Source organism: Emiliania huxleyi (assembly GCF_000372725.1).
Source record: "Emiliania huxleyi CCMP1516 unplaced genomic scaffold EMIHUscaffold_25, whole genome shotgun sequence".
NCBI lineage: Eukaryota > Haptophyta > Isochrysidales > Noelaerhabdaceae > Emiliania > Emiliania huxleyi.
The window spans coordinates 219,392-236,478 of NW_005200170.1; the positions used below are offsets into that span (position 1 = coordinate 219,392).

General features: G+C 67.1%; 4 protein-coding genes across 4 annotated transcripts in view; 1 reads left to right on the forward strand and 3 right to left on the reverse strand.

Moving 5' to 3' along the window:
• Positions 1-5,379, reverse strand: part of EMIHUDRAFT_463399 (hypothetical protein) — a 5,804-nt gene extending 425 nt beyond the window's left edge. Inside the window, exons 1-10 of the mRNA XM_005778095.1 lie at positions 5,128-5,379; positions 4,933-5,046; positions 4,605-4,736; positions 4,315-4,375; positions 3,930-4,045; positions 2,410-3,569; positions 1,566-2,240; positions 1,044-1,491; positions 630-797; positions 156-466 (exon numbers count right to left, since the gene is read on the reverse strand). Coding sequence (XP_005778152.1) covers positions 156-466; positions 630-797; positions 1,044-1,491; positions 1,566-2,240; positions 2,410-3,569; positions 3,930-4,045; positions 4,315-4,375; positions 4,605-4,736; positions 4,933-5,046; positions 5,128-5,298 — 3,356 coding nt within the window. The 5' untranslated portion in view covers positions 5,299-5,379. The remainder of the gene's footprint in view (positions 1-155; positions 467-629; positions 798-1,043; positions 1,492-1,565; positions 2,241-2,409; positions 3,570-3,929; positions 4,046-4,314; positions 4,376-4,604; positions 4,737-4,932; positions 5,047-5,127) is intronic.
• Positions 5,380-5,592: 213 nt separating this feature from the next.
• Positions 5,593-6,758, reverse strand: EMIHUDRAFT_354031 (hypothetical protein). Its single transcript, XM_005778096.1, has 2 exons — positions 6,555-6,758; positions 5,593-6,526 (listed from the first exon to the last, which is right to left on the reverse strand). The coding sequence occupies exons 1-2, from the start codon at positions 6,576-6,578 to the stop codon at positions 5,828-5,830; spliced, it is 723 nt and encodes a 240-aa protein (XP_005778153.1). The 5' UTR covers positions 6,579-6,758; the 3' UTR covers positions 5,593-5,827.
• Positions 6,759-7,309: 551 nt separating this feature from the next.
• EMIHUDRAFT_64696 (hypothetical protein) lies at positions 7,310-8,821 on the forward strand (the record flags this gene model as incomplete). Its single annotated transcript, XM_005778097.1, has 2 exons — positions 7,310-8,148; positions 8,188-8,821. 2 exons carry the CDS (start codon positions 7,310-7,312, stop codon positions 8,819-8,821), a joined length of 1,473 nt encoding a protein of 490 aa, XP_005778154.1.
• A 7,245-nt stretch (positions 8,822-16,066) lies between these two features.
• EMIHUDRAFT_205817 (hypothetical protein) lies at positions 16,067-16,530 on the reverse strand (the record flags this gene model as incomplete). Its single annotated transcript, XM_005778098.1, has 2 exons — positions 16,067-16,391; positions 16,484-16,530. The coding sequence occupies 2 exons, from the start codon at positions 16,528-16,530 to the stop codon at positions 16,067-16,069; spliced, it is 372 nt and encodes a 123-aa protein (XP_005778155.1).
• Positions 16,531-17,087: the final 557 nt, after the last annotated feature.

Genomic DNA, 17,087 nt, shown 5'->3' on the forward strand with positions numbered 1-17,087 from the left:
CACTACTCCTCCCCCTCCTGCTCCTCATCATCACCCCCCCAACGACCTCCGCCGCCGCGCCCCCCCCCTCCTCCGGCGCCGCCGCCGCCGCGGCCGCCTACGGCCCCCCCCCGCCGCCTCCGCCGCCGCCGCCGCCGCCGCCCCCGCCCCCCCCCCCTCCGGCGCCTCCTCCGCCGCCGCCTCCTCCTCCGCCTCCGGGAATGGGCGGCGGCGGCGGCGGCGGCGGCGGCGGCGGCGCACCCGGAGCGCCGGGCGGGCGGGGCGGCGGCGGCGGCGGCGGCGGCGGTCGCGGAGGCCCGCCATTGGCTCGCGACGCGGCGGCGGCGCCGCCGGGCGAGGGCGGCGGCGCGCCGTCCGTTGGCAGCGCGGCGATCTTGCGCTTGAGCATCGCGAGGAGTCGCTGCGCGTCCGCCGACGTGTTGAGCAGGTCCTTTTGCTGCTCGAGCTTGTGCGTGAGCGCGCGCACCTGTCCACACAGCGCGCGCGCCGCCGTGACGAGGCGATCCTCACCGCGGGTCGGCGTGTCCACACACCGCGCGCGCGTGACAAGCGAAGCGGCGGCAGCAGCCGGTAGATGGGACGGGGACGTGTCTAGGAAGTGTCTAGGAAGTGTCTAGGAAGTGCCTCGCCTCGTCAGGCTTGAGGCCGCCGGTGCCCATCGACTTGTACTGCCCGGGCCCAATCATCTTGAGCTCCGGCGCGCTCATCACGACCATGCGCAGCTCGAGCCGGTTCTGCACGCGCTGCGCCAGCTGCCGCTCGTCGCCGAAGAGAGAGAGCGGCTTCACGCCGAGCACCTGCGGACGTGTCGGCGGGCGTATCGGTGGGCGGGCCGGGCGGCGGCGGCGGTGCGAGTCGAGTTGAGGCGGAGGTGTCGACTGGCGTGTGGATGTACCATGGGTGGGGGCAGTCGGGGGGGGGGGGGGGTCTCGGAAGTGCCTCGGAAACGACTCGGCTACCCGCCGCATCGCCGGCTCGGAAGTGGGTCGGAAGTGGGTCGGAAGTGTCTCTGCAGAGGTGGCGTCTCGGAGGCGTCTCGGCACCTGCCGTATCGCCGGCTCGAGCGCGTCGTACGCCTGGCCGTTGCGCTTCCGCTGCGCCGCCTCGCGCTCCTTGCTCTTGGCCGCATCGGCCTGGTTCTGCTGCTGCTGCCGCTGGGCCTGCTTGCGGTCCTCCTCCTCCTTGGCAAGCTTGGCGATGCGCTGGTGGCGAGGCGTGTCCATCATCTCGCCGAGCTTGATGGACATCCCCTCGGCGATGCCCTTGACGCGCTCCGACACGCTCGGGTCGTCGTTGAGGATGATCTCCATCTGCACCATGTACTCCTTGCGGATGTCCTCGTCGTTCATCCGCACCATCAGGTCGTACAGCTTCGGCATCAGCTCGCCCGTCTTCGGCGGCCCGCCGCCCGGCGCGAGCGAGTCGACAATCTCCTTGTACGTCGCCTTGTACTTGTCGGTGATCTCCTTGTCCTCGTCGACGGAGACGTACCTAATCTCGGCTCACCTCGGCTCATCTCGGGTGACCTCGGGCCCGCCTCCTCGTCCTCTTCGACGGGCGCGCACATGTCGCCCACAATCTTGCGCACCTCCTCGTTCTCCACCTTGAGCTTCTCGTGGTTGGAGCGCAGCTCCTCGTACTTGGCCTTCATCTCGCGCATCTGCTCCAGCTCGCGCTTGACCCGCTCGTACTCGGCAACCATCGCGTCCGGCACGGCCGGCGACGCGCCGTCGAGCCCCTTCGCCGCCTCGTGGAAGGACGCGCTTCGAGGCGTGCGCAGCGAGCCGCCCGCGTCCGCGTCGCCGCCGGCCGGGTCGGCCGACGCCGCGGCCAGGCTCGAGTCGGCCGCCGCGGCGCGCACGCCGCCGCTGCCGCGGCTCGAGCGGGACGCCTTCGACGGCGACGACTGCGGGATGAAGGTGGTGACGGTGGAGCCGCCCTGCTGCGTGCCGCCCGAGGCGAGGCGCCGCTTCTCCTCGTCCGAGCCCGAGTCCGAGTCCGCCTCGTAGCTCACCGTGCCCGCCGGAGCGCGGTTGAGGCGCGAGGCCGATAGCTCGGACGAGTTGACCTGGATGTCTGTCTCCATCAGCAGCTTGTAGTACGCGTGCAGCGTCTCCGAGATCTCCCACCCCTGCTTGGTCGAGAGCGAGTACTTGACGATGTGGCGCCCCTGGTGCGCCTCCTCGAGAAAGTCGCAGCGCGTCGACCAAAAGCAAAACAGCTTCGGGGAGTACTCCCACCTGCAGCCGAGGGGCCGCACGCCGTCAGACGAGCTCCGCCGAGACGAGAGGGCGGCGGACGGTACCTGGGGTGCCCCCACGTAACCCCCCACCGCTGCACCTCTCGGGCCATCTCGGGCCATCTCGGGCCATCTCGGGCCATCTCGGGCCATCTCGAGGGCGCTCCCACCGCTGCACGTCGGCGAAGAAGAAAGGCGAGTGGATCTCCTCCTTGGTGATCGGGTGGAAGAAGTGGACGCCCGACGAGTTTGCGGCGAGCAAAAAGTGGCCCGACGGGAAGATCTTCGAGTTGTGCACGTGGAAGAGGGTGGTGCCGTACATCGGCAGCTTGCGCACCTTCTTGATGTACATGACCTTCGCCTCGGACGGCGAGATGCCGCGCCCCTGCGACAGCTTCGCGAAGATGTCGGAGATCTTGCGCGCCTCGAGGTGGATCCGCGCCTCCCAGTCGCACTCGGAGGTGGAGGTCACCAGCGGCGTCGGCATCAGCTGCTCGCCGATCTTGGCCTCGCGCATGTACGGCAGCGAGAACTGCTCCTTCGAGGCGTCGAATGGGCCGTACCAGACGTAGTACTGGATGGCGGCCAGCTTGATGGCGTCCGAGAGCTTGGTGAGGTAGTTGCCGCGCTGCACGTCGTTGACGGCCTGGATGTAGAAGAGGTGGATGAAGGGCTTCTCGGTGATGAGGCGCTCGTCGTGCTTCGTGAAGAGGAACTTCTTGAGCAGCAGCTTGGTGCGCCGGTCGCGCATCCCCAGCGCCTTGGCGCGCGAGTCGGTCGTCGCCTTGATGTCTGCAACCTGCGCCTCGCCGTGCAGCAGGTAGTGCGTGCCGCGCTGCACCTGGTAGAGGGCGAACGCAGACGACTCCTGCACGCCGAGCCGCTGCTTGACCTGCTCGAGCAGCTCGCCGACCAGCATCGCGCTCGTCGTCTCGAAGAACTTGTACGTGCCGTCGAGCAGGTAAATCTTGACCGACCCCTCGGGCGCGGGCGCGTCGTCGGCCTTGCGCACCTTGTTGCGGCGCGAGAAGGACCAGGTCCGCTCCTTGGTGTCGGCCGACTTTGCGAGCTCCGCCGAGTCGATCTCGACCGACCTCGAAGAGGAGCGCCGGTCGAGGCTCTGCGAGCTCGCCTGCTCGTGCATGCCGTGCATCGACTCGATCGACGTCTGAGGCTCGAGCGCGGTGGGGGAGGGCGACGCGTCGCCGGCGGCGGCTCCAGCGTCGTCATACTTCTTGCGCGTGTTCCAGCTGAGCGAGCGCGAGATCTTGGACAGCTTCGAGTCGCCCTTGCGGCCGAACGAGTTTGCGCGGTCGCGGCTGTCCGCCGCCTGGAGTCGGAGGAGGCCAGGGCCCGTCACAAAAGGGCTGGAGCCGATTCCCCCCGAGCGCTGGTTGCAACACGGACTGCCCTGCCCACTGCCCTGCCCTCCCCACTGCCCTCCCCTGCCGCGTCCCGAGGCATCGGCCACTCTCGAGGTCTCTGCGGCAGTGCGCGCGCTGCTGTGCATGAAGCATCTATCCTTCCGCCGCCTCCGCCGCGGCTGACTTACTCGACTTTCGGTCGACCCTCGACTCGCGGCCGGCTAGGGCCTAAGAGCGTGCCCGGTCCGAAGGTGGAGGGGACGGGTCTCGGCGGTGTGCTCGTGGCGTCGCGTGAGCGCAAGGGCTGCGATGTGCAGCCGCGCCACAGGAGCGCGAGTGCTACTTTGGAAGGCGGCGCTACTTTGGAAGGCGGCGCTGTCTCGCGCATCTGCGGCTCTTGGCGCCTCTCGGCCGGTTGGGGCGGTGGACTTGCGCGGCTCGCCTGCAGCACGGGCGGAGGGACAAGAGTGCTGACCTCGTGCCGGCTCCCCTCTGCTGCTGACCCGGGGTGATGCCCGCCCCGTGGGGTGATGCTGCCCTGTGGCTGGCGAGGGGTGCTAGGCGGCGCGGGAGAGGGTGGCGGGGAGGGGGTGGGGGGTGGGGGGGGGCGGCTATGCCGAGCAGCAAAAGGACCGGGGCAGCGGCGGCGGACTGAGGCAGCGGCGAGAGGGGCGGGGGCTGGAAGGGTCGGCTTGAGGCTTGAGCGCTCACCGGCGGTGGACGCGGCGGTGGAGGGGGCGGTGGAAGAGTCTCCGCTTGCGGTGGAGGAGACCTGGAAAAGGGGAGGGGGCGGATCAGTGCCGGGGGGGGGGGGGGGGGGGAAAAGGGGGGCAAAAAAACCCCAAATAACCCCCCCGCGGCGAGGAAAGAACCGGAGGGGGTTTGGGGGGGGAAAACGGTGTTTTTGGGGGGGGGGGGGTTGGCGCGAACGCGCGACCGGTGCGGCGGCCGCCCTGGGCGCGGGCGAGCGGCGGGGGACGGCGCGCAAGAGCAGCACGCACCTCCGCGTCCACAGGCGCCAGCGCCTCCCCCCCCTTCCCGAGGCTGCCTTGGCCGGCGGGAGTGCTCGCCAGCTCGGCCGGCAGCGGCACCGGCGCAGCAGCTTCCTCGGGCGGGAGAGAGCCATCGGCCGCCTGGGGAGGCGGGGCGCGGCGGCGGAGTAAGCGCGGGAGCGCGCCCTCTCCCACGCAGCGCCGCCAGCGCTCAAGCCGCCGCCGCCCGCGCCGCCGCCGCTTGCCGAGCCGCCCCGGAGATGTGTGTATGGAGACGTGCGCCGAGGGTGTGTGTGAGCGGAGGGCTGTGGTGCGCGTAGAGGGGAGCGGGACGCACCAGCGAGGTCCGAAACACCGCGACCAGGTCCATCAGCGCCTCCGCAAACGGCGCCTTGCAATACCGCTGCCACGCCTGCGTCGCGCTCTTGTCCACGTTTGACTCGTGGCACACCTGTGGAGGGTGCGGCGAGCGCACGGGCGGCGCGTCGTCGGCGCGCGGCGAGCGCAGCGGCCGCACGCGCCCGCCGCACACCTTTACGTACGCCTCGAGCGCCGCATCAAAGTCTGCGTCCGGCCCGTCCTGAAGCCCGGGCGTGTCTTCGTACACGTCGCACCCGAGGTGATGCGCCGTCACGCCCGGAAGCAGCATGCCTCGCTGCTCGAGCTGCGCCGCGATCCGCGCAGCCCGCGAGGGCTCCGGCATGACGGAGGAGCGAGTAATGTCGCCCGGCGGCGCGGCCGGCTCGCTTATGGCAGGCGCCCTGCAGCGGGCCTGGTATTAGCAAGGTGGCTTGCCGAGCTGTGAATGCGGCGAGGGCCGGGGTGTTTTTCTGAATGCGCCCGGTGCGAGGCGTTGATTGCGGGAGCACGAGGGCTCCCACTCGCGCCCGGCGGCGCGCGGAGGAGGCCGAGAGTATAGGCCAAGTACAAAAACAGACAAACACAAACTGTGAACAGGCTCCAGGCCCCAAATTACGTGTGAGTGTTAGAGTTGTTTGGTATTGCTAAAAACAGACAAGGGCTGAAAGAGAGCAAGCCGCCGAAAACAACTCAGGATTCCTAAGGCTAAGCGAGCCGCATCGTACTGGGAAGGCAAAAACAATGATGTGTGCTATTGCTAAACATCTCTCTCCTGGAAAAGGACTCCGCTCAGGAGTCAGGACTGTCATGGGCCTCTCAACGCTAGAAACCCACAGGCACAGCTCAGAGAGAGAGAGAGACTCAGCTCGGCATCACAAACTCCGCGCTGCGGCAAGAGCTTTTGGCCGACCTCCTTTGGCTCGTCGAGGGCTCGCGGTCGGCAGCAGTAGGGCGCCGGCACGCTTGAACACCGGCAGCTCGTCTCGCGGGTTGAGGTGGCTTCGGCGCATTTCCGGCGACACCGCCCACGTAAAGGTGTCCGGCCCGAACTCCTTCTCGAGCGATGCGATGACACTCTTGAAGCCGTTGGAGTGAAGTACGCACGGCACCTTGCCAGTGTGCCGAAAGGCGATGCGGCCGTCGCTGCTGCGCGCGAGGTCGGAGGGCGCGAGCATGTGAAGGTTGAGGATGAGCGACGAGTTGATATCCACCACATGCTGAGGCGCGTGCCGCCGCGAGGCCAGCGCGACTTGCATGCACGCCTGGTCCTCGACCACGCACGAGACGGGCTTTGGGAAGTGGCGGTAGGGGCGGCACGACGCGCAGGAATCGAGCTGGTAACCCGCCGTATCGCCCTCCAACGCGCAGCACGGGAAGCGCGGATTCTGCTCGATGGCGCCGGCCAGCGCCTCCATGCCAGCCGACGTGCCGACGATCAGGCCACTGTTCGGATAGTATTGGCGGCTGTGGCGCAGAGTGTACCTCCGCTTCCACGACAAGTGCGCTGGCGGCCCAAACGGGTCGATCGCCCGCCTGGGTATTGGATACCATTTCCTCTCGCCGCCAATGACGAGAGGAGAATTGAATTTCGCAAACTGCGACCGAAATTCCTCGGCCGTGCATTGAAAGAGGACGTCGCTGTCCGCGAGCACGCCCAGCCATTTCCGGCGCCTGTGTTGCCTGGACACCTCGAGCAGTTCTCGATATTTGAAGACGGAATCCACGTTTGACGGGTGTCGCCAGCAGCAGTCCCACTCATTCCGCAGCGACGTAAGATTTTGGAGATCGCCTGCCCAGAATGCGTGCGCCCGATACGACAGAGGCGGCGGCGGCAGCCACCGCCGGTTGCTGTGCACGTAGACGTCGACAGCAGAGCCATCCATGTAAGTAGTAAGGCAATGGCGAGCGATACAGCCGAGGAGACCGAGCGAGCCCGCCGAGCATGCGTGGGGGTGGAGATTTCTTCTTCTCTCGATTTAAACAAAAAGCCCCGAAAGGACGTGTGAGTGTTAGAGTTGTTTGGTATTGCTAAAAATCTCTCTCTCGAGCCGGATGATCGGCATCGGGCTACGGGCTAGAGAGCCCTGACCCCTAGCAGTTCCTCAAAACTCAAAAGCCGATAATCGCGGCCGATAGAAGCTCACACACGCACACACAGCGAACACTGAACACCGGCAAGGGTGTGGAGGAACCGGGGTGCGAGGTGGGGACGTGGGGTGCTAGTAGCCGACGAAGGTCGTACCGGGGTAGTAAACTTGCTCGCCGGGGGGGGCAGTTCGGCGGTTAGTGGTGCACTAACCCGAGAAACCCATCGGCGCGCTCGCCTCCGGGCCTATCCCAGGCTGATCTCCAGGATGGTCGACATCGCTTCGCCGCTTCGCCTCCCGTGCGGCGTCGTGCTGCCCAATCGCCTCGCCAAGGCCGCGATGACGGAGGCGCTCGCCGACGACCTCGGCCGCGCGACGCCCGAGCTAGCCTCGCTCTACGCGCAGTGGAGCGACGGCGGCTCGGGGCTGCTCGTCACGGGCAACGTCCAAGTCGACCGGCGGTACGTCGAGCGGCCGGGCAACGTGTGCATCGACGGCGCGCAGGACGACGCCGCGCGCGCTCGCCTCGCCGCGTGGGCGCGCGCGGCGAAGGGCACGGGCGCCGCCGCGGTGATTGCGCAGATCTCGCACGCCGGCCGGCAGTCCAACGGCATGGTCAACATGGCGCCGGTCGGGCCGGGCGACGTCGCGATGACCGAGATGCCGTCGGGCTTCTTCGGCGTGCCGCATGCGATGACGGCCGCCGAGGTCGAGGAGGTCGTCGCGCGCTTCGCCCACGCGGCAAAGGTCTGCGCCGAGTGCGGCTTCGACGGCGTCCAGCTGCACGCGGCGCATGGCTACCTGCTCTCCTCCTTCCTCAACCCGCGAGCCAACAACCGCGCCTCGCTCTTTGGCGAGGGCGACCCGTACCACGCGGGCGAGCTGACGCGGCGCGCGAGGCCGCTGATGGACGCGGTCCGCGCGGTGCGAGCGGCGTGTGGCCCGGCGTTCTGCATCTCGGTCAAGCTCAACTCGGCCGACTTTCAAGAAGGCGGGCTGACCGCGGACGAGGCGAGAGAAGTCGCCCTCGCTCTGCAGCGCGAAGGAGTCGACCTGCTCGAGCTCACCGGAGGAAACTACGAGAGCGGCATCTACTTTGACGAGACGTCGGCCAACCCGGCGAGCTTGGCCGAGAAGAGGCAGAGCGCGGGCAAACGCGAGTCGACGCGCCTGCGCGAGGCGTACTTCCTCGAGTATGCCGTCGGCATCCGCGCGGCGCTCGACGCAGCGGCTCCGCCGACGCTCCCGCTCCTCGTCACCGGCGGCTGGCGCACCGCGCGCGCAATGCGCGCCGCGCTCGCCTCCGGCGATTGCGACGTGATCGGGCTCGGCCGCCCGCTCTGCGGAGACCCTCGCGGCGCGGCGAAGCTGCTCGACGGCACGCTGAGCGCGCTCCCGCGCCTCGAGGAGAGCCTGCACGCCGGCCCGACGAGCTGGCGGTGGCTCCGCCGCGCGCCGCTCAAGCTGCTGCGGCTGCTGCCTCTCCTCGGCCAGCAGTCGTGGTACTACTGCTCCATCCTCGCGCTCGCGCGCACCGGCGCGCCCGCCGAAGGCGTCGGCCCGCTGCGCGCCATCGTGCAGAATTTGGCGCACGAGTTTGTGCTCGCGCGCCGCCTGCGAGGGGTCGCGTGCCGCGGCTCTGTCCACGCGGGCACGTTCGCGGCCGACGAAGGTAGCGCCGCGCCGCGGCCTCGCAGGCTGTTGGCGAGCGCCGCCGCGCTCGCGGGCGTGCTCGCGATCGGGTTTGCCCTAGCCCAGAGTAGGATGCTGCATGTCTAGCTCGCGTGATTGTGCCCATCGTCTAATAGAAGTTGATAGCGCCTGGTGTGCTATATAACCCCCCCGCCCCCCCCTGTCCATAACCCGGTGGAGCGCCTCCCCTCCATTATGAGCTGAGAGGCCACCGGCGCCTGGGCGGCGTCCTGAAGGAGCAACGCCGCGGTTCCAGTCAACGCCCTAGCCACCTCCACACGCGCATCGTCTCCTCGGCGCTCTCCCCTCGCCAGATGTTCCTCAACCAGACCGCCGTGCTGTGCCACAAGGCGCGCGCGAGGCAGGCGGACGCGTGACTCACCCCTCGGTGACTCAGTCCGACCGCTCTGTGGCGGAAGCCTCCATGTCGGCCAGAGGAGGTGACAGGCGTGGCGCCGGCGCCTCGGCGCCCTCGAAGCGCGAGAACGCGAAGTTCGTGGCGTGGGGCGACGGCATCTCGTACTGCGCCGCACGCCCCTCGATCGCGCCTTCCGCCATTGCAGAGGTCACGGTGCGGCCCTCCTTGGGGTAGAGGTCCTTCTTTCCATGGCGCGGGGCCGTCGACGAGAAGGACTGTCCGATGATGCCGTGCGGCAGCGAGCGCGCGGGCGCGTCGCCACGGGCCTTAGAAGGCGAGGTCAAGGCGGTGCTGGGGCCCGGAGATGCGGCCGTAGACGTAGTTGCCGTGGACGGTCAGCGTCCAGTTCCCGACGGTGAAGGACGCACCCGAAAAGCTGGTCTTGACGGTCAGCCGGCCGCAAGTCTTCTTGGGGCTGCCGAGCCCGCGCGTGAAGTTTGCGCCGCCGCAGCTGCCCTGACAAAAGCCCAGCCCGTGTTGAACTCGTTTAAGTTCGCCGCGATGAAGGAGGCGTTGGCCCACTTTGTGTGAGCCGGCGTGCGGTTGCGCACGACCACGTGCGCCTCGGTGATGAAGGTGCCGTCGACGGTGAGCTTGTTCCCGTGCAGGAAGAAGCGAGACTCCTCCGTCTTGACGTTGACGCCGAAGTCAGGCGCGGAGAAGAAGTTGTAGAACACGCCGTGCCGGCCTCGAAAATCGGCCTCGCCCCCGTGCGCAAATCCGAGGTGGGGGTCGCCATTGCTGACCGCTTCGGTTATACCGACCGTCACGTCAGACACGGTGGGCAGCAACCTCGCTCGGGGCGGCCGCCGCACTCCCTCGCGTCCTGTGCTGCCACGGCGGCGGGACGAACGAGGCGATCATGCGCGTGCAGACCGCCAAGCTGAGGCGCACGCTAAAGTCGGAGGCCGAGTTTGTCTTTGTCGAGGGCGCGCTGGAGCAGACATACATCGACCCTGCGGTCGCCGCGCGCTTCGACGGCCCGTTCCTCAGCTGGTACGATGTCGAGCACGACGCCTACGAGGGGACGCGCGAGCCGGCTGCCTACCTGCGGGCGCTGATGGACGAGAGCGTCACGGTCCGCTACCCTCACGCCGAGGAGGCGATGACGCGGCTCGAGGAGGCAGTCGAGCGGCACCGCCCAGACACGCTGCTTGGCTTCTCGCAGGGCGCAATCCTCATCACGCTGCTGACCGCCGCGCACCTCGCCGCCGGCCGACCGCCGTCGTGGAGCCACAACGTCCTCGTCTGCGGGATGCCGGTCCGCGCGAACGCCTTTGCGCCCCTCTTCTCCGCGCCGCTCGACTTCCCGGCGACGGTGGCGCAGGGCCGCGACGATCCGTTTTACGAGTGGTGCCGCCAGCTTGCGGGGCAGTACGCGTCGGCGGAGTACCTCGAGTTTCCCGACGGGCACCGCTTCCCGCACGGGCAGGCCGACACCGACGCGCTCGCCGACAGCGTGAGGAGTGGGCTCCCGCACGGCGCCTTAGTGTTGACGACTTAGGATTGTCTGCTCGAATTGTCGTTTAGCTGCCCCGGCACTAGTAGCGATAGTGGGGTGCGTTTTGGTGTCAGAGAAAAGCGATCTTTGGGGGCTGGTGGTCGATTCCGCTAACTCCATGGCCCATGCCGTGCTGTGCCACAAGGCGCGCGCGAGGCAGGCGGACGCGTGACTCACCCCTCGGTGACTCAGTCCGACCGCTCTGTGACGGACTACCGAGCCATGCTAGCTCCAGCCGCAGCCCCACCCGGCCGCCCGAGGGTGTTCCCGCAGGCAGAGAAGACCAATCCTGGGGGAAGTAACCTCATGCGCGAAGTCATTGCCCGCCCGAACCGCCATCGAGTAAAACATTCAGCACACGTGTTATGCCCCATCGCAGGTCACGCAGAGGTGTTGTCCCCAGGAGTTTTGGCCTTCGCAGTTCCCTTGCCCTCCGGATATGCAGGGCCGGTACACATGTACGTTTGGGGTGTTGGTCGTGATTATGAGGCCGTCGTGGATGTACATTGGAGAATGTTTGCGGCAATTTTTGCAATTGAAGCCACAATACACTGTCTTGCTGCTACCCGTCCCCCCACCATTGGGTCCAATGTATACCCCGCCACGTTCACGTTTGCAACTGCACTCGCCGCTTTCCTCCTGACTCGATGTGCACGCAGGCGGCGATGGAGGTTTCGGCGGGGGAGGCGGCGACGGCGGCCGGTGGATGCACGGCGGCGACGGCGTGTAGACGGGCGGCGGGCGGTTGCACCAAATGTAAAGTGCGATCATTCCCAGCTTTTCGTTCTCCTGGCAAGTGGCGTAGCCTTCCAAAGTGTGGCATCCATCCGTACACTTAAACTCTTGCCCGGCTAAGTAGCCGACAGTATGGAATGTATGGCAGCAGGGCCTGTTCTCAGTGCAGCCATAGCATTCCGACTCCTCCTCGTCGGGGGGCAATTCTACTGGCGGGGGCACGTCGCAATAGGGCAACGGGCCCGGCGGCGGGTCTATGATTGGTGCTGGGGTAGGGGTTGGAGTGGGTGCGGGGTTTGGGACAGGGGTCGGCGAGGTAGGGGTCGGAGTGGGCGCTGGTGTCGGCGTTGGACCGGACGGGGTCGGTGCAGGGGTTGGGGCTGGTGTCGCCGCCGATCCCCCCTCGCAACGGTCACCCATGACACACTGGTCCTCTGAGACAATGCAGTTGGCGCACTTGTATGGCTGCTTGTGCTGCCTGCTTGGCAGCACGAGCAGCCACACAACATCCCGCTTCATCTCGCCTCCTAGTCTCGCCTCATCTCGCCTCACCTCGCCTCACCTCGCCTCATCTCGCCTCACCTCGCCTCATCTCGCCTCACCTCGCCTCATCTCGCCCTCAGATCTCGCCTCACCTCGCCTCATCTCGCCTCATCTCGCCTCACACCTCGCCTCATCTCGCCTCACACCTCGCCTCACCTCGCCTCACCTTGCCTCACACCTCGCCTCATCTCGCCTCACCTCGCCTCATCTCGCCTCACCTCGCCTCATCTCGCCTCACCTCGCCTCATCTCGCCTCATCTCGCCCCATTTTTTCTTTTCTAGACCACTCCGAGACCGAACCCCAAGACCGACCCGAGACCCGAGATCGACCCGAGTGCGAGATCGACCCGAGATCGACCCGAGATCGACCCGAGATCGACCCGAGATCGGCACGAGATCGATCCGAGATCGACCCGAGATCGACCCGAGATCGGCACGAGCGATCAACCCAACAATGCCCCAAAGCCCCCTCTCTGGGGGACCCCCCCTCACCCCGAGTGTCCGTGTCCTTCGCGAGTCACCGATGGGGAGCGGGGGGGGGTGCGAGATGCACAGGGGAGGCTGGGGAGGGGGGGGTCCACTCTGAAGACTGCCGACCGCGGGGGGGTTTTGTCCCACAGGGTTTTACCCTCCGCGTGAGGATCGGCGCGGCGAGGGGGTAGGTTCGAATTCGCCGCGCAACATTTCACCCCCACAGGACCCCGCCCACCCCCCCTCATGGTCCCACCTAGCACCCCAATGAGCCTTCGCACCCTCTCCTTGCGTGGTGTCCCCCACTATGTGTCGCCGTTATCGGGGCACGCTATCCTGTGCAGTCAGGGCAAGTGGGGGCGGGGGGCACTCCCCCTGGTCTGATACTGGGGTGTGACTGTCTCCAGTCTCGGAGGGGGGCTTGAAGCTAAGAATATTTTATCTTCGCCGATTGCGAGCGACACCGCCCACAGTCCTACGACTTCTAGGATTGCGAGCGGGTCCCCTCCCGGCGCGCTCACTCACAAGCGCTCGCGGCTGGAGCGATTGGGAGCGCCCTCTGTGCGGGTGCTAGCAATCCTTGGATCTTGGGTACGATTGTGAGCGCCGCCGCTCATAGTCCTACAAGATGTAGGATTGCGAGCGCTCCTGCTCGCAATCAGAGGCATGTTGCTAAGGATTGTGAGCAGTGCTGCTCGCAACCCTAGAGTTTGCTCGGATTGTGAGCGCGCTGGTAGTCGGTAGTCGTGGGCGTCACCAGTCACATTGTGAGCGTCCCAAGGATGCCTCGGCTGCGGCGCTCAGCCTGGCGTCCAGAGGCATCTACGAGCGGATGGTGACCGTGGTGGTGTACGACTTCGACCCCGAGACGAACACAATGAGCGCTGCGAGCGCGGCCGCCATGCTGTCCCGCGGAGAGAACGTGGTGCGAGGTAAGCCAGTCTTCTGCCAGCTTCCCGGTCCGCGGCAAAAGCTGTCGGCGAAGGAGTGCCATTCGCGCATCATCAAGGCCGCGAAGCAGGCAGTGAGAAGCTGACGCACGTGGACGCTGTCGCTGACGCGCGTGAAACGGGCACAGCCACAGCGCACAGGCTCAGAAGCTGCCGTGGCAGAGCGGCTGGGCGTGGGTATTTGGCAGCGGTGTTTAGTTAACTCGACATGTGTACGTATATCCGCGTGGTCCGCGTGGTGTGCACGCAACACGCGTCGTCGGCCGGGTCGATCCGGCACAGCGTGCACGCCGCCTCCCCCCGCTGCCTACCGCCGCCGCCCGTCTACACTCTCCGGTCTAGGTGGCAGCCCCTCTCTAACCCCAGCCTGGCCCTCCCCGCTCCTCCCGCCCGGCCTAGCGCCGCCTTAGTCGTCGTCGGAGGGCAAATCCTCGTCGAGGAACAGCGACTCGTCCACGGCGTTCAGGTCCACGGCCGCCGCCGGCGCCTTGCTGCCCGCCGCCGGCGCCTTGCCCGCCGCCGGCGCCGCAGCCGCGCCCAGCTCGTCGTCCTCCGGAAAGTCGTCGTCCGCAAAGAGCGACTCATCCTCCACCAGCGCGACGGCATCGGCGGCGGCGGCGGCAGACGCGCCGGCGGCAGACGTCCCCGCGGCGGACGGCCCCGCCGCGCCGCTCCCCCCGGCCGCGTCGCCAGCCGCGGCGGCGGGCGGCGCCCTGTCGAGCGGACGGATGAAGTCGCGCGGCACGCTCTCCTCGATGTCGCCGTCCTCGTACTCGAGCGTGGCCGTGCCTGCAGGACAAGGACCGACATGGCTCACCTATAGGGCTCGCGCCGCGCCGTCGCACTCCGGACGAGAGGAGCGGGTGCCGTCGGCCGCGACCGCGCGCACGACGCCGCCATACCACGCCTTGCCCCCCATGTACCGCCCCTCGACCCTCTCGCCTGCGACGACACCGCCGAGACACTTCAGGAGAGGGTGTGCCTTGTCCGCACCCCCCCCCTTCCCTTCCCTTGGTCCGCGCGCCGAGAACCAGGTCGCTGACAGAGGCGCCGGGGTGGGACCCTGCTGCCGCCTCGCCGCCCCCGGCACGCGCCGCCCCCTCCTCGCCCCCCTCCTCGTCGTCGGAGAGCGTGCCGGCGCCGGTGCGCTCGTCGAAGGTGTCCTCGGCGGCCTCGGCATCGTCGACGAAGAGCGTCGAGTCCACCTTGGGGAGAGGGGGGGGGGGGGCAGTCGGGGACGAGAGGAGAGGCCGAGGGAGGCAGAAAGGGAGAGAGGCAGGGAGAGAGAGGGAGAGAGAGAGAGAGGGAGGGAGGGAGGGAGGGAGAGAGAGAGAGAGAGAGAGAGAGAGAGAGAGAGAGAGAGAGAGAGAGAGAGAGAGGGAGGGGGAGAGAGAAAGAGGCAGAGAGAGAGGGAGAGAGAAAGAGGCAGAGAGAGAGAGAGAGAGAGAGAGAGAGAGAGAGAGAGAGAGAGAGAGGCAGAGAGGGAGAGAGGCAGAGAGAGGCACCTGGAAGAGCTCGCGGCCAGTGACGCCGGCGAGCTTCTTGCCCGACGAGAGCGCCGCCTTGGCATTGCCCAGCTTGGCGAGCCGCTCCGCCTCCTTCTTGGCCTTCTTCCTCTCGATCCACGCCTGGCGAGCAGGGGGGGGGGGGGTGCTCTGAGCGACGTTGCACGCAGCCATGGGAGATCGCGGGAGATCGCGGGAGATCGCTGGAGATCGCTGGAGATCGCTGGAGATCGCTGGAGATCGCGGCCGACATCAAGAGGGAGTGGTGGGGAGCTCCACCGAAGGTCGCTCCTCTCGGCGTCCAGGCGGCGACGGCAGGGTCAACGACACCACCGCCCAAGAGGATACGCTCCGGGGGCGTGGCAGTGTCAGCTGGCCGAGTGAGGTGTCTCTTGGTCTGTGTGCCGCTCCCGCGCGACCCGTCTCTCACGCCGCCCTCGCCCTCTGCCGCCCTCGCCTTCTTGAAGGCGCTCGCCTGTCTAGCCGTGGCTCGACCTGCTGCCTCGCCTCTCTCCCCCCAGCTATGCATCTATGCATGCATCCGCGCCTTTAGCCGGTCGAGCGTGACGGGCGTGCGGGTCGTCGTTCGCTTCTTGAGCCACTCGATCCGCGCAAGCATCTCCGTCGGCTCCTACCCACACACGACCTCGCGGCTCGCCGCTGCCTTGTGCTCGCGTCTCGGCTGCGCGCGAGCGTCTCTCGGGCGGCGCCTTGTCCTCCTCCTTCTTCTTCTCCTCCTTCTTCGCCTTCTCCTTGTTCTTCTCGTTCTTCTTCTTCGCCTCCTGCGCGCGCCGCGGTGCGACGGGGCGGCTGGTCAGCGCCAGGGGCAGGGGTGGGGAGGGGTGGGGAGGGATGGGCCAGGGACGGCCGCAGCGCTGATGGGTGGCGGCGATCTACCCCCCTGTCTCTCTCTTGCTGCGCCGCTGCTTCACTCTGCTGCGTCTTCCGTCCCCGCCGCCGCTGCAGCTCTCCTCCCCTCCCCTCCCCTCCCCTCTCCTCCTCTCTCCTCCTCGGCTGGCGGCGCGACACTGGCCGCTGACAGCTGGTCTCCTCGCGGCGGCCGCAACGCACAGCCGAACGGCCGGCGACGGCCCCGTCCCTCTCTGTCGCGGTGTCCACCCCCGACTGTCCCCGTGGCGCTCCGCCCCCGCGCTGCGTCAATGCGTGAGCACTGCAACAGCAGCCCCTCCGATGGCCGGCGATCCCCGCTCACTCGGGCGCGCGCAGCCGCCTGTGGCCGGGGTGGGCTGCGGAGCGCGCCTGGAACAGCAGCGCGTTCATCGCTTCCTGCTCCGCCTTCTTCATCTCTGCGCGCCGCTTCTCTTGCGCCGCATTGTCGGCTCCGCCGTTCTGCGTGTGGAACTTGGCCTGCACGGCCTTGCCCTTCTTGTTCTTCATGCCAAACGTCTTGTCGACCTGCGGCTTGCCGCCTGCCTGCGCCTTCTGCGCGGCGTGCCACGCGGGCGTGCCCTTGGCAGGCATCGCTCTCGCTGGGAGACTTTGCAGATTGTAGCCGTCGCGCGCGAAGCTGGCTCTCCCACACGCTCTCTCGCAAGGGAAAAGAATTTTTTTGACGTTCTGCTGTGATTGGTCTCTACTCGCCAGGGTTCGACACAGGTTCGACACAGGAAAAAGGAAAAGATATTTTTATTGACTTGCCGTCCTCCATCCATCCCTTGCAGCGCGTGTTTTCTTTCTTTTTAGGCAGCTGCCGCGGAATTTGTACGCGTATCGCGTCGGCGGCCCCCTGCCGCGTGCCGCCCTCTACACTAGACAGCCCTCTCCCTCCTCCTGCTGGGCGAGGCAACACCTCGGCGCGTGCCGACGGGGGCCCCGCCACAAGCTGCCTGGTTCCGAGCCGCTTCAAGAGTGCCCGAATTCACCTGTGAAGACGCTATCGCGGTTACGTCATACGTGCCCTTCTTTCGCCTTTTACTAAAGAAGGCCGTGGCGCAACTGCCTAACGACCTCTTACACTATTTTGCTTCCTAAATTTACATGCACCACCAGCTACGACCTACGCACCACTACCACCACCTATACGCACCACCACCTACGCACCACCAGCTACGACCTACGCACACACACACGCTCTCCGCAATCGAAAAGAGAATTTTTCGAGGCGAATTTTCGGAAGCGGGGCGAGGTTCTGCTGTGAATAGCAGGCGTGGTCTCTTCTCGCCAGGGTTCGACACAGGTTCGACACAGGAAAAAGGAAAAGATATTTTAT

Bases quoted from the DNA above. Each gene is read 5' to 3' on its own strand.
- EMIHUDRAFT_354031 (XM_005778096.1), bottom strand. From the start codon at position 6,578: ATGCACGGCCGAGGAATTTCGGTC. The intron at 6,527-6,554 runs GCAGTTTGCGAA...AATTCTCCTCTC, and splicing joins ACGGCCGAGGAATTTCGGTC to GTCATTGGCGGCGAGAGGAA.